The sequence below is a fragment of the Polyodon spathula genome, chromosome 1 (genome assembly GCF_017654505.1).
Source record: "Polyodon spathula isolate WHYD16114869_AA chromosome 1, ASM1765450v1, whole genome shotgun sequence".
Lineage (NCBI taxonomy): Eukaryota > Metazoa > Chordata > Actinopteri > Acipenseriformes > Polyodontidae > Polyodon > Polyodon spathula.
In genome coordinates this window covers 97,996,274-98,011,080 of record NC_054534.1, presented here as the reverse complement: position 1 = coordinate 98,011,080, position 14,807 = coordinate 97,996,274, and the positions used below count along the sequence as shown (strand labels likewise).

At 37.7% G+C, this 14,807-nt stretch overlaps 1 protein-coding gene across 4 annotated transcripts in view; it reads left to right on the top strand.

The window, feature by feature from the left end:
- htt (huntingtin) overlaps positions 1-14,807 on the top strand; it is a 78,382-nt gene that overhangs the window by 22,412 nt on the left and 41,163 nt on the right. For 2 of the 4 annotated variants that reach the window (XM_041267368.1, XM_041267359.1), the window contains exons 7-18: positions 3,483-3,624; positions 3,715-3,893; positions 4,579-4,783; positions 6,252-6,299; positions 6,942-7,022; positions 7,445-7,815; positions 9,111-9,234; positions 9,554-9,672; positions 9,780-9,891; positions 10,645-10,782; positions 12,565-12,723; positions 13,113-13,210. In XM_041267368.1, the coding sequence (XP_041123302.1) occupies positions 3,483-3,624; positions 3,715-3,893; positions 4,579-4,783; positions 6,252-6,299; positions 6,942-7,022; positions 7,445-7,815; positions 9,111-9,234; positions 9,554-9,672; positions 9,780-9,891; positions 10,645-10,782; positions 12,565-12,723; positions 13,113-13,210 (1,776 nt within the window). The remainder of the gene's footprint in view (positions 1-3,482; positions 3,625-3,714; positions 3,894-4,578; positions 4,784-6,251; positions 6,300-6,941; positions 7,023-7,444; positions 7,816-9,110; positions 9,235-9,553; positions 9,673-9,779; positions 9,892-10,644; positions 10,783-12,564; positions 12,724-13,112; positions 13,211-14,807) is intronic. The other 2 variants (XM_041267382.1, XM_041267378.1) reach the window with 1 other exon arrangement.

Genomic DNA, 14,807 nt, shown 5'->3' with positions numbered 1-14,807 from the left:
AGATGTCATTAAGATGGATGTTCAGTAGTTGGGGATGTTAGTTCTAAGGTACCCCAAACATTTTCTACATTAGATTCTGTTGATTTTTTTAAGTGGTGGTGAATCTCAAACTACCACTGTTTGGATCAATAAAAAAGGTCTATTTATTTAGCAAAGTTATGAAGACGACATCTCCTAAAAGTTCACGCAAATCTCATTTTGGTGGGGTTTTTTTGTCTTTAGAAGTATACAAAATTGCTTAAATAATAGTAATAAATTGTTCAGTTCACCCATATTCACAAAATTGGTCTTCAATATTTTTATTTATTTTTAATTGGATTGAGATTTGAGCACCACAGCAGGCCCTTTCCATTTATTTATTAGCAAACTTTCAAGATGTGTAAGAAATTGGGTTTTAATTATAGTGCTGGGATGAACACAGGATTTTCATGTTCGAACATTCGCTCATAATTTAAATATTCGTTCGCATATTGGTTCGTTTTCAAAAAGTAATAAAAGCCATTATATTACTTAGCATGCAGGCAGAGACAACATAGCGGTAGGGGGGCATGGCCCCTGTGTGTTTGCCTTTATTTTACAGCAAGACGTTACGATATGTAACATGTTAAAGTAAAAAACATCCCAGGAGTAAAGAATATGTTGTGTAGGCCTTACCCAAGTGAATTAACCACAAAACAAAGGATGTCAAATAGCAGTTCAAGTTAAACGCTACTTGTGCATTTTTGTAGCTGAACAAGCAAACGAAAACTGAAATTTAAACTTTAAACGCTTCAAATAAAACAAAAGTGGAAAAGGCGTAGTAAAATGAAGGGAGGAAAAAAAACTCACCGGTTTTTGTTCTCATTAATTACAGTCAACATAACAGTCACAACAAAAAAATGAAATATATACAATCTGTATAAAAATCACAATACAACATTTCCGCAAGTTGGGCACTGTTTATGTGACGTATGAGATTCTGACCCGCGCTAAAGCATTACAACACGTTTTTGACCCAGGTGACCTTCCATAGAGATTACTATGCATGCATGTGCATAATCTGGTTTGTTTACTTTTTGCTATCTAAAACTTTTAAATAGAGGCTCTAGAGCTGTTGTGTTGATCCTGTGCTTTTTATTTTTTGTTTTTAATATATTTTACAAAAAGAACATTGCTGCTCTAGAAAGAGTGCAAAGAAGAGAGACCAGAATTGTTCCTGGTTTAAAAAGCCTGTCATATGCAGACAGGCTAAAATAATTGAATCTGTTCCGTCTTGAACAAAGAAGATTACGTGGCAATCCGATTCAAGCATTCAAAATTCTAAAAGGTATTGACAGTGTGGACTCAAGGGACTTTTTCGACCTGAAGCAAGGACCAGGGGTGACAAATGGAGAGTAGATAAGGGGTATTCAGAACAGAAAATAGGAGGCATTTTTTTACACAGAGAATTATGAGAGTCTGGAACCAACTCCCTAGTAATAATGTTGAAGCTGATACCCTGGGATCCTTCAAGAAGCTGCTTGATGAGATTCTCGGATCAATAAGCTACTTACAACCAAATGAGCAAGATGGGCCGAATGGCCTCCTCTCATTTGTAAACTTTCTTATGTTCTTATATTAATCTCGCATACCGCACAGAGCTCTTTTTCATTTGCCATTTTTTGAAACTGTCACGCAACTTCTGGTGAGGCGGTAAATAAGTGCAAGGTCCTAATATCATTTCTAACGAGTATGAACATCTGATTTTTGTATCCGAATACATGTCAAAAAATGAATATAATTATAGTTGTATCAAATCTCCTAAGCCTTGTATTAATTAATAGTTACTTAATATGAATAATTCAACATCAATGATCAGTCTTTTACAGTGATAAATGTTAACAATCAAATTCCATTTTATTACAGGTTAGTATCCATTAGTTATTGATAGTACAGTAAAAAAAAAAAAAAAAAAAAAACAGGATTGCAACATATATCTCTAGGTGTTATGTAAGACTAGGTTTGCAGTGTCTACCTGAACTGGGGGTTTACATCCCGAATGAGCCAGAGGCTGTATCTCAGTTAAGTGTATTTATATGTTTTGACAGACTGTGTTTTTGTGTCCCTATGTGTAAAGCAACTGAGTTACATCGGAGACTATTCTTTCTACCCCCTCCCCCTTGGCCATGCATTAGCAATACCTTATAAGGTTAAAGCCACAGAGAGAAGAACAGAATATTCTCTTTTCTTCTGTGCCAGCTATTTATGACTTGCTGCCTTCTACACACGCTCTCCCTATTTGTTACTCCATTTCCTGCCATGTCTCGAGATTCTGCAACAGTTGAGCATAAGTTATAGTTCACAGTATAAAGACACTGTTATACAGTCTAGTTAGTGTACATCAGGGGTGTCCAATTCTGGTCCTGGAGGTCCGGTGTCCTAAATTATTTAATTGGACCAATTATTACCAATTCTTGTTCTAATTAAGTAATTTAGGGGCACTATTTTCACTTGTTTTAACCAGAAACAACATACATGTTCATTTTAAGCCTTCCGATGTACAGAATGTACTGTATGGGGAATGGTAAAAATTGTTGCCTTCCCTTGTGTTCCTTACCAAAAGGTTAGAATGGCTTGTAATGGAAGAGACTATTCCCCTGCCTCTACAGAGGATACTGGAATTACATCATGCAATAAATATAGCCTGTGATGCAGTGCAATTTCATTATCTCTGATACATCCTCCCTAGACTTGAATGAATTATACAGGAACCTCGTGGGCAATAAAAACCTGATTTCTCCATTGATTTCGCTGGGGAGGCAGTATTTCATTTCATCTTTGCAATTGGACACCAGTTAGCATGTTTTTTCTTTTCATATTGGCATATATTTAAGTGATAGTTTTTTTTTTTTATCTTAAAATTATATTAGAAATACAATTACTAAAGCATGACTGCACAGTTGGACCAGGTTGTGAAAACTGCAGCTGTCAGGTTTAGCATTTACACCTGTGGCCGCAGCAAGCTGAGTAAGATCTTTAGATTTAATTTTGAAAAACAGCAGGACTTTTAGATGTAATTGCCATTGTGGGGTTCATTTAGGACACTTGACTTCATTTTTTTTTCTCCCATTACATTTTGCATAGCAGGTGTTCCATGGATTAGTGTAGGGAAAAGAAAACCCACTATTTACTACATTTAAGTCTAGTTACTGGGCCCTATAGGTCATGCGCCAGTATGCCAGCATTGTAATTGGTTAGACATTGAAGATTCTATTACATCATTTATTCCCAGAACATATTTATATTTTCAGTTTTATTTTATGTCTGTTAAACATATGGGAACACGAAAAGAGACTATCACAATGTTGTTTTGTGTGTTATTCAGCAAATGACCTGTCTGCCTGCGGTGAGGCTTACTGCATGGTCTGGGAGGGATTGGATGCTGTAACAAATGACTATAAATACGTAATAAAATGTTTGAAATAACTGTGTAAAGCTACAATTATAAACTGCATTTATTTTAGGTTCTACTGAAATCTTTTGTTGGAAATCTCAAGTCCAGCTCTCCAACTATCCGCCGCACTGCAGCAAGCTCTGCAGTCAGTATCTGCCAGCACTCGCGCAGGACTCAGTATTTCTACACCTGGCTACTGAGTGTACTCTTAGGTAGGTGAACAGGGAATTGTATCTCCATGATTCACTTACAAAATCATATTATAGAATGGGACTTTAATAAGCAATGGACCTGCCGTGTAGGTTTGATGGTCCCTGTGGAGGAGGAGCATCCTGCCGCTCTGATCCTGGGGGTCCTGCTCACACTGAGGTACTTGATGCCATTACTGCAGCAGCATGTGAAGGATACCAGTCTGAAAGGCAGCTTCGGGGTCACTCGCAAAGAGGCTGAGGTCTCCCCCACCCAAGAGCAGCTCGTCCAGGTAAAGACCTGTATTTAAAAATCTAAACTCCCTATAACCCTGCACATTTAATCTAAACTCCCTAACAACCCTGCACATCTAATCTGAACTCCCTAACAACCCTGCACATCTAATCTAAACTCCCTAACAACCCTGCACATCTAATCTAAACTCCCTAACAACCCTGCACATCTAATCTAAACTCCCTAACAACCGTGCACATCATTTTATTTATTTATTTATTTATTTATTGCCAGAGGTGTTTTATCGATGTCCTTATCAACATCTTAAAATTACAACAGTAATTGTTAAAGTTTAGGGACAGTGGTTATTTACATCATTATGCATTCAATTGTTGGATAATGCTGATCAACACTTTATACAGTACCAAAGTAAAAATGTTGTGGCATTAGTGAAAAAGCACACAACGTAATTATTTATACAGTAGTAGGGTTGAATTTTTGCCAAGTTACTTGGTTCTGAAAGAGCTACGCATAGTAAAGTCAACACAAAATACAAAAAATAGTAACTTTTATCAAGTGCTCCAACTGACTCATAAGAATATGTCAATATTAGAGATGCTTTTTAAATCTTGTGTTGGTATCCTTGTAGACAATATGAATTAATCACATTTTGATTGCAGACCTGAACATGTATTCACGACACGTTGTGCGATCAATAAACCGCTGTAACCTTCTCTTCCCAGGTGTATGAGCTGACCCTTCATTATACGCAGCACCACGATCACAATGTGGTCACGGCAGCCTTGGAACTGCTACAGCAGACGTTCCGCACGCCACCCTCTGACCTCTTGCACGCGCTCATCACTGCGGGCAGCGTGCCCCGGGTCAGCATCTCCCGAGAGGAGGCAGAGAACCGCAACCGCAGCCGCAGCATCCTCGAGCTCATAGGTAATGCACACGCGGTGGTCGGAAAAGCTTGGTGAATGAGTTCTCACAAGATTTCAGGTATAAATGATTGCCTCCAGCCAGGTCACTTCCACCTGATGGGTGAATCACACAAAAGCAGAGATTTAAAGAGCAAGTAGATTCAGAACCAACATATTCTAAACATTATGAAAATGCAGTAGGACGGTGAATAAATAAATAAAATTACATTTGAAGCTATTCGCTCTTTGTGAATGCTAGTAACTACAGAGGAAACATGCCATCGACTATCTACTGTAGATCCCCAGTTTTACAACACCTTCTGACCATCTGCTCTCTGAGACCATTTTAACACAGAGCCATGACAGATTTAGCCATTAAAAAAAAAAAAAAAAAGCGTTCAATAGGTGCTAGATGATTGCAATGAAGACGGTATTCATAAATATTCCTTCAAAGGATGTCATTGTAGCCTCATGACATGGCTTTTCTTCTGTTTCACTCTGAAGAGCTACCCTTGTAGTGTTACATTTGAAATCTTTCTTTATTCCTTCACTCTCTTGAAATTGCTGAATTAGTCTTAACTTGCAAGGGTTTTAAAATTCTGTTTCGTATTTCTTTTTTTTTTTTTTCCCTGACATTTAAGTAAGTATTACTTTCAGATTCTAATTTAGTCAAGGAGAGATACACATACATCTTTTACTCGTGAACATCATATCTGAGAAGATTAACTTTTTTTTTACAATCGATTTCCTGAAATAAAAAATAATTAATCGGACAGTACAAATTTAAAAAATGTGCTTTGTGGCAGATTTTTGTAATTCTTTTTTTTTTTTACTTTACATGCATCATTTTCCCTTGGAAATGAATTTAACTTCTTTATAAATAGGACAACATACAATATTTACTTTACTCATAAGGAACTGTTCTGGGTTGTGTTGCTCCAGTATTGAGATTTTTATCTATTTAATTTAATTACATTTTATTTTATTTGCCTTTATCTGGCTTTGAGCTTGCCCGGAGAATCCTAAGTGCTGGGATAACCATCTTCCTCCTTCGATTTAAATCATGTGACAGTTTAAACAAATGATTTTACATGTCACATGTTTTAAATGGGATGAGCAAGGCTGTTCGTTCTGGTACTTGCTGTACTCCAAATAAGATCAAATGTAATGGCAGGTATAGAGAAATAAGCTAATAACTCGATATTGGAGAAACAGAACAGTTGCTTGATTTCTGCACCATGAAATAGTAAGGAATGTGTACCTTAACTGAAATGACATTTGAAGCTGAATACACTTTAATGTGTTACAGTCTTTATCAGGAGTTGGTTTCATTGGTTCAGGTCTTTGTTTCACTTCTGGGGTTCTCTTTTCATCCCATATTAATCACCTCACTTTTTTGATTGGAAGCAGCTGGTTTCCCCTTGGCTACAATCTTCCCTTCTACTTGGGTGTTTTCTGGTCTTTTATCTTTTCTCTCCTGTCACTTGCAGCCAGTGGGGTGTCATCATGCAGTCCTCTGCTACTCAGAAAACAAAAAGGTGATTATTTTTAAGCCTACCAGTGTCTCCAGTACAATTCATGCCATCGGTCTGTGTGGTACAGTATAATGTAGTGGTCATTAGCAGTAATTTGGGCACTCTTATACAATTAGGAACATTTCTTGAAAAAAATCACGTAATGTAAAGCTGTTTTGGTTTCAGTTTAATGCACGTGTTTGTGTATTGTACTTTTTGAAATGTATGGCAAGTATTATTTCTTGAAGTTCTTGTTTGTTTCCTCCTACAATAGCAACAAAAGGCACCAGCTCTGAAAAGCTTAGAGGTAGTTCACAGACACCTGGAAAAACATACTGTGCAGGCATGTTTTATTTGATATAAATAAAGGCGTGTAAAAATACAACACGCCATTTAATGGAGGGACACATTTGTAAAGGTTAAAATGTTGTTTGGAATTGGATCGCCTTTGTTTAGAGTTGCAGTGGTCTGGTGATCTCGGCTCTTGGTGTATAGGCTATTGAACACTATAATTTCAGTGTATTATAGTTCTTTTAAATAGACTTGGTTCAGGGGGACACAAGAACGTGGTGAATCCCACACACGGTAGAGTGTGTAACTGGAGATGCCTCATTGGATTTTAGAACAGCCCGCTTTCCCCAAAAATCTGTAGTTTCTATTTACCAGGCAAGCTGCTCTCTGGAGAAGAGGAAGGGCTGGAGGACGACACTGAAACAAGGTCGGAGGTCAGCACTGGAACCTTCACTGGTACGTTTACTGAGAGGGTTTTAGTTTTTTAAATATTTTATTGATTCCTGGATTCAGCTGGATTTTTTTTTTTTTGCACCTGCAACTGAGAATTTGTTCACTGCTCTCATGACAAAAGCTATCAAAATTAAACCGCAGTGGAGTCATTGATTACAAAAGACAATAGGGATTCAGTGGAATGTCATTGAAAAGATGCACTACAGTTCTTTCTTATGTTTTAAAATACTTTTCTGAACCTTTTGACTGGTAGACCACTAACATTGGTGTGTGGTTCTTTGATTGGGTATCACAGTGCTTAACCTTTTCAGTGTGAGCAGCAAGCACTCCCTCTGTCCCATCACGCTCAGATTAGACTGATTAGCACGTTACTCTTTACACCTAATATGATGCAATACATGTTTTGACATTTTTTCTTTCTTTAGGATCAGTGAACACAGAGAGTGGCAGCGAGATCCCTTCCTCCTCGGGCGTGTCAACTCTGGGGTCGGCCAACTCTTCAGGGGGCCACGACATCATCACGGAGCAGCCTCGCTCCTCCCAGCACAACCTGCAGTCGACCGACTCTGTGGAGTTGAGCGGGGCCTCAGACACAGTGAGTAGCACGGCCTCCACCGCGGCCGGCGGAGAAGGCACCGAGGACGAGGACGTGCTAAGCCGCAGCTCCAGCCAGATCAGCACCAGCGCCGGCCCCTCTGACCCCAGCAACCAGGCCTCCTCGCCAGCCAGCGAGAGCTCCCAGACCACCACTGAGGGTCCTGACTCTGCTGTCACCCCGTCCGACTGTTCAGAGCTTGTAAGTGTGCGGCAGACGACTGTGGGGGGATCCCTCCTTGTCCACTGTCTCCCTCATTAGTGACAGTGAAAAGGTCAGCAGCTCCCAGCTGGAAAGAGCTAGACCACCTCTCCTACTGCTCCCCATATCATTGCTGCAAGCCCACTTTTACTCGCTTCTGTGTAGTTATTAAAAAACAACTGAAAAGGCTGTATATGCTACTTTTATTTTTGCAACTGCCCTTTCAGTGCAATCCATTTTTTCTTTAAGATCCATAAGCTTGTTTTTTTATTTTTTATAAACTTCTTTAGAAAATTTTAGAAGGAAATATAGAGGTTAGTGCTCAAATAAAGTAAACTATAATAGCTGTAATAGTTTTTTTTTTTTTTTTTTTTTGGTTTCTTGAAAGACAGTTTTTATTTTAATGATCTTTTCATCAGAAGCTACTAAATATATATTTGACCTTAAACATTGGTACAAAAAAGTAAGCGAAGCTGGTTGGAGTCATTCATCGCTATGAATTGAAGTTATAACAAGGTGTTAGAAACTGAAGATTACATCTTTCTGCATTAATTGTGACCAAGTTAAATTACTTGGTATAGTATTCAAAATGTTGAACATCACACTGCTTGTCATTGAACACAAATTCTGAGTCTGTTTTATTCAAGGTTAGGTTTTAGAAAGTGTTCAGTGGCCTACAAGTTTGCTAATTGCTAGACTACAAATTATTAACTGTAACGCTGAAATACAGTTTTATATAAGACCAGTGGTCCGTGAAAGATAGATATACATTGCATGCAGGCTATCGTATATTGACCCCAAAGCTTGCTTAGCAATACATAACAATATCTGGTAACTTTATGCATTATCAATGAGATCTAGTTTGGACAATATTATATGTATATGTGTTTAGCTTTGGGGTTGGTGTGATCAGCCTACTGTAAACCCCATCAAGATAAGCCATACCTGAATTTGTAAAGCATTTTACAGCACTGTGCTTGTATTGCATCAAGGGCAAAGACAATTAAAAACTTTCTGACCATAAAGCCATAAACGGAATTATCTTACTAGTGTTTATACAGTGGTGCTTACTTGTGGCTATTTCAGTCCACTCCATTGCATTCCAGCCAGGTCCTCGACTACCCAACACCTCAGTTGGACCAAGGCAGTGGACAGCTTAATTCAAATAGCAGACTCATTTGGATAGACCTGCTCATCAATACCACTGGTCCTTGGTTCTAACTGCCCTGGCTGGTAGATAACACACACAGTTTTGTTTAGCAGTAATCAAAGTGGGTTTGACTTATGTATTGCAGGTTCTAGACGGCAGCGAGAGCCAGTATTCCGGAATGCAGATCGGACAGCTTCAGGATGAGGAGGAAGAGGGCACAAGCCATCCACATGAAACACCCCTGGAACTCTTTAGTGATTCCACTCTGGGTACGCAAGCAGCCACTTAGCCTGCAGCTTTACAGAACCACTCTTGCAAACAATACAGTTCATTAATGTCAACTAACTTCCCACTACTTTGAGCTACTACACTTGTAATTGTTTTTTTTTTTTTTATTGGTTTTGTATCATGTTTTATTTCTTTCCATGATATTAATACAGTATGTCGTACTTTGGAGCGGCCTTAGAGGTGTAGATTATGAGTTTACTCACACTGTGCTCATTCTGGTGAAATGAATAGGTTAATGTTGCACTGTCGCATACAAGTCAAAGAATGTAGCCTGTAACACATTGTAATTTACAATTCCAGCACTGAGCAAACCTCACTTGCTGGAAAGTAAGAGCCATAGTCGACAGCCCTCCGACAGCAGTGTGGATCGATTGATACCAAAGGATGAAGCCTTAGAGTCAGCAGAACTTGAAAACAAGGTAAGCGTTGGTAGTCGCCACATATTTTGTCATTTTGTTTCTTTATGAGAAATAGATCTTTATCCATTTCACAGAAACAAACTAAGTTGGCCATATTTTCCAAACAGCCCTCCAGAATCAAAGGGGAGATTGGTCACTACACAGATCAAAACGCTGCACCTCTGGTCCACTGTGTACGTCTTCTGTCTGCATCTTTTCTTTTAAATGGACAAAAAAATGGTAAGAGTTGGCATTGATTTTATAGCCTCCGGGGATGCTTTGTATTAAAAAAAAACACAAATGCACTGTTCTGCTGTGGGGACGTCCCAGACTGCAATATATTTCCAATGGTTGAATGCTGTTTCAATTTGTAAAGGAAAGTCAAGGACATCTAATGGAAAAATTAAAAAGGCTATTGAAATATTTATGCATAAATGCATTGTTATTATGGATTATCTTTAGCTAAGACACAGCCCAAATTTCTCACCCTCAATTTCAGGAAAAAATAAAACCTCAAATAAAGATCCATTTACAAAGCTACAACCTCAGTTACTCATGTAAGAGCCCCTTATACAAAAGAATACTCACTTTTTTGCAGTGAAATCCTACAAACCTGTCTAAGGCTAATGGCTAAAGCATAATGTATCTGGGTAAATTTAACATGCCTGTAAAAACAATGAATCTCTCCTAGTCATTCTCCTCATAGTTGGAGGAGTCCTGTTTATTACTTGACATTTCCCGGACAATGACTCCCGCTTCTTTGAAAGTGATTGACTGTATGTCATGGATGACTCGAGATCGGGCAGTAACGTTTTCGTTTCTTTTCTTGTGCAGTCACATTCCCGTATTTTGTTGGCGATTTTAATACGCTCCTCACTGTACTGGAATTTAAGACGCATACCATTTTTTAGAAGTGTTTGTTTTAAAAAGTTTAAAACTTTTTAAGGGAGGGAGTCTGGTAATTTTAAAGAATTGTCTTTCTTTCATGTGCAGGCCTTGTCCCGGACAAAGAGGTGAGGGTGAGCGTCAAGGCCCTGGCTGTGAGCTGTGTGGGAGCAGCAACTGGTCTTCACCCAGAGGCGTTCTTCAATAAACTGTACCGAGCACCACTGGAAGGAATCGAACCAGAAGGTACAAGCAAAATATCAGCCCAATAGGCATTTCCTTTAAATAATTAAATATTATCAACTCTTTCAATTGAAACATACCATTGGTAGTAAAAACCCTAAAGGATATTGGATTTAAAAGTCTTTCTCTGTATTTTCAAGAGTAAAAACATTGATAACATTCTGGATAACTATTGAGTAATTTCTTTACCTTTTTACTTTTTCCTGACTTGATTCTCGCAGTAGACCTGCTCAGGCCAAAGAACATAAGAACATAAGAACATAAGAAAGTTTACAAACGAGAGGAGGCCATTCAGCCTATCTTGCTCGTTTGGTTGTTAGTAGCTTATTGATCCCAGAATCTCATCAAGCAGCTTCTTGAATGATCCTAGGGTGTCAGCTTCAACAACATTAGTGGGGAGTTGGTTCCAGACCTTCACAATTCTCTATGTAAAGAAGTGCCTCCTATTTTCTGTTTTGAATGCCCCTTTGTCTAATCTCCATTTGTGACCCTTGTTTCTTTTTTCAGGTTGAAAAAGTCACTTGGGTCAACACTGGCAATACCTTTTAGAATTTTGAATGCTTGAATTAGGTCACTGCATAGTCTTCTTTGTTCAAGACTGAATATATTCAATTCTTTTAGCCTGTCTGCATATGACATGCCTTTTAAACGCGGAAAAATTCTGGTCTCTTGCACTCTTTCTAAAGCAGCAATAACCTTTTATAGCAAGGTGACCAGAGCTGAACACAATATTCAAGATGAGGTCTTATTAATGAATTGTACAGTTTTAACATTACTTCCCTTGATTTAAATTCAACACTTTTCACAATGTATCCGAGCATCTTGTTGGCCCTTTTTATAGCTTCCCCACATTTCCTAGATGAAGACATTTCAACAAAAACTCCTAGGTCTTTTTCATATAGTCCCATATGATATTTATAATGCACATTTTTATTTCCTGCGTGCAGTACCTTACACTTTTCTCTATTAAATGTTATTTGCCATATGCCTGCCCAGTTCTGAATCTTGTCTAGATCATTTTGAATGAACTTTGGTGCTGCAGCAGTGTTTGCCACGCCTCCTATTTTTGTGTCGTCTGCAAATTTAACAAGTTTGCTTACTATACCAGAATCTAAATCATTAATGTAGATTAGGAATAATAGAGGACCTAACATTGATCCCTGTGGTACTCCACTGGTTACCTCGCACCATTTTGAAGTTTCTCCTCTAATCAGTACTTTCTGTTTTCTACATGTTAACCACTCCCTAATCCATGTACATGCGTTTCCTTGAATCCCTACTGCGTTCAGTTTGAGAATTAATCTTTTATGCGGTACTTTATCAAAAGCTTTCTGGAAATCTAAATAAACCATGTCATATGCTTTGCAATTATGCATTACTGATGTTGCATCCTCAAAAAAATCAAGCATGTTAGTTAGACACGATCTCCCTTTCCTAAAACCATGTTGACTGTCTCCCAGGATACTGTTACCATGTAGGTAATTTTCTATTTTGGATCTTACTATAGTTTCCATAAGTTTGCATATAGTAGAAGTCAGGCTTATTGGTCTGTAGTTACCTGGTTCGGTTTTGTCTCCCTTTTTGTGGATCGGTATTACATTTGCAATTTTCCAGTCTGTCAGTACAACCCCTGTGTCAAGAGACTGTGGCATGATCTTGGTTAGCGGTTTGTAAACTACTTCTTTCATTTCTTTGAATACTATTGGGAGTACAAAGGGCTGGGCTAAAGTTTATGCCTTTTAACAAGTGATTATGCAAATAACTTCATGTTGTTTTTTGTTCCAGAACAACAGTATATATCTGATATTTTAAAGTACATTGATCACGGAGATCCCCAGATCAGAGGAGCTACTGCAATACTGTGTGGAACAATAATCTGTTCCATCCTGAATAAAACGCGCTTCAATGTAGAAAGCTGGTTAGCTAATGTCAAAACTTCTACTGGTAAGCCCTTGTATACTTTATATGTTTGTGGTATGTTGCAAATATTGGTGTTTTAAATGTTTATGTATAAAGTGTTTCAAATTGTACATCTAATTGTTGTAAACATGAAAATATTAAAAATAAAATTAAGTACAGACAATAGGCCGAGCATATTCTAAAATTACTAAATTCAGCAGGAAAATGTCCAGCAAAATAGGAGTGTACTTTTATTTTTGGAATTAAGTAAGCTAAAAATTGTTAGACCCATGTTGTCAATAGAATTAGAGGTGTAAAGTGTTGTCTCTAGATATGTGGTCAGTGAAAAAGCGGCTAAGCATGCATTCTTTCATTAAGTAAATTATCGATCCAGTTGTTTGGTCTAACAATGTTTTTGCCTGGACTTTTCCCAGGAAACCACATTTCCCTGGTGGACTGTGTGCCTTTACTACAAAAGACCCTGAAAGATGAATCTTCAGTTACATGTAAACTGGCCTGCACAGCAGTTCGGGTAAGAAGCTTTATGAAGAGTACAGTAAGGTTTTTAAAAAATGGCTTCATTATGTTGTAGGTCATATCGACATTCTAACCTGTATTAAATAACACATGCATTGAAGGGCCACTTTTCTGTAGTGACCACTAGGATTAACACTGTATGATGTAAAGACCGCCTATCTCTAAAAATAAATAAATAAAAGAGATGGTTTATTTAGTGGTTGTTAGCAGGTTTGACAACAATGAAACCTAAATGCTCAAGGTGCCAATTAGCTGGTGTTAAGCCCTTGTTACACGAGTCAATGCGCTGGCAACATAAATTGTAGCAACGTGTTGCCAGTGACGTCACCGCAGAGATTTGACCTGTTACACGATACAGCGAACAAGCAACTCACATTCGATACAAATTGCCTTTAATCCAAGTAATAGCCAATCATATTTAAGAACTACGTAACGTGGTTCTGGAATTAACAGTAAATTAACAGTTTGAAATGGCAGCCATTAAACAAAAAAGGGCCACAAGTAGGGCTGGGAGTTTGTCACGGACAATTTGGACGTAAATCACGGTGCAGTCACGTTCAGTGCGTTCAAAACCACGGAGAAAATGACAGAGGGAGAATAAAATAAAGTCATGGGGATAAAAAAAAAAAAACCCCAAAAACGGTCTATTGCGGTGTTGGTGCGCACAGGTTCAGCAAAGAAGGACGAGACAAGCAAATGAAATTTCAATGTGTTGCTTTTTTATTTGCTCTGCAACTGTGAATAATAACTAACTGTAGTATTTATAAGCGCTGAACTAAGCAGAGAATAAAGATGCAAACGGGAAAGGTTAAGAGACGGCAAGTGTAACACACTGGGGGTGAGGAATACACACGAAGACCACACAAAGAGGGTGTGGGGCTGATGAGACAGGTACATTAAATTAAGTGCAACCGTACAACAATTAAACAACAAGTGGAACAATAATTCCAATTAAAAAGAGGAAACTGTTCAATGTATGTCCCGCAGCGACACACACATGCACGCACACATACATACATACAGACATACTGAATTTATTAACTGTTAACATAACTTTCTCAAAGTTTTTACTCGAAGAGCTCAGTTTGATTCAGAATTTTTTCTTCTCCCCAAAAAAAGGGAGGAACCAGTTCAAAACATGTAATGTAATAAATATATATATATATATATATATATATATATATATATGTGTGTGTGTGTGTGTATATATATATATATATATATATATATATATATATATATATATATATATATATAGAATATATATATATATATATATATATATATATATATATATATATATATAATATGATACTTGTACGATCGTGTATACACATTACAGAGGGGTGTACAGAAAGCGATTGCTTTTTTTTTCTTTTGTCAGTCATAATAAAAAACAGCCACTGCGGAGTACAGTTTAAAAATGGTAATGAAATAACACAATATGGACATCGGTTTAGCAGAGTTACAGCAGCTACATTTTTATTCCTCTATAGTTAACGACAGTTGGACCAAAGGTTTTAAGTAGTTTTAAAAACTTGTTAAAAGTAACTCTTCCAGCATTGGTTTTTATCAGAATACTACTAAATTAA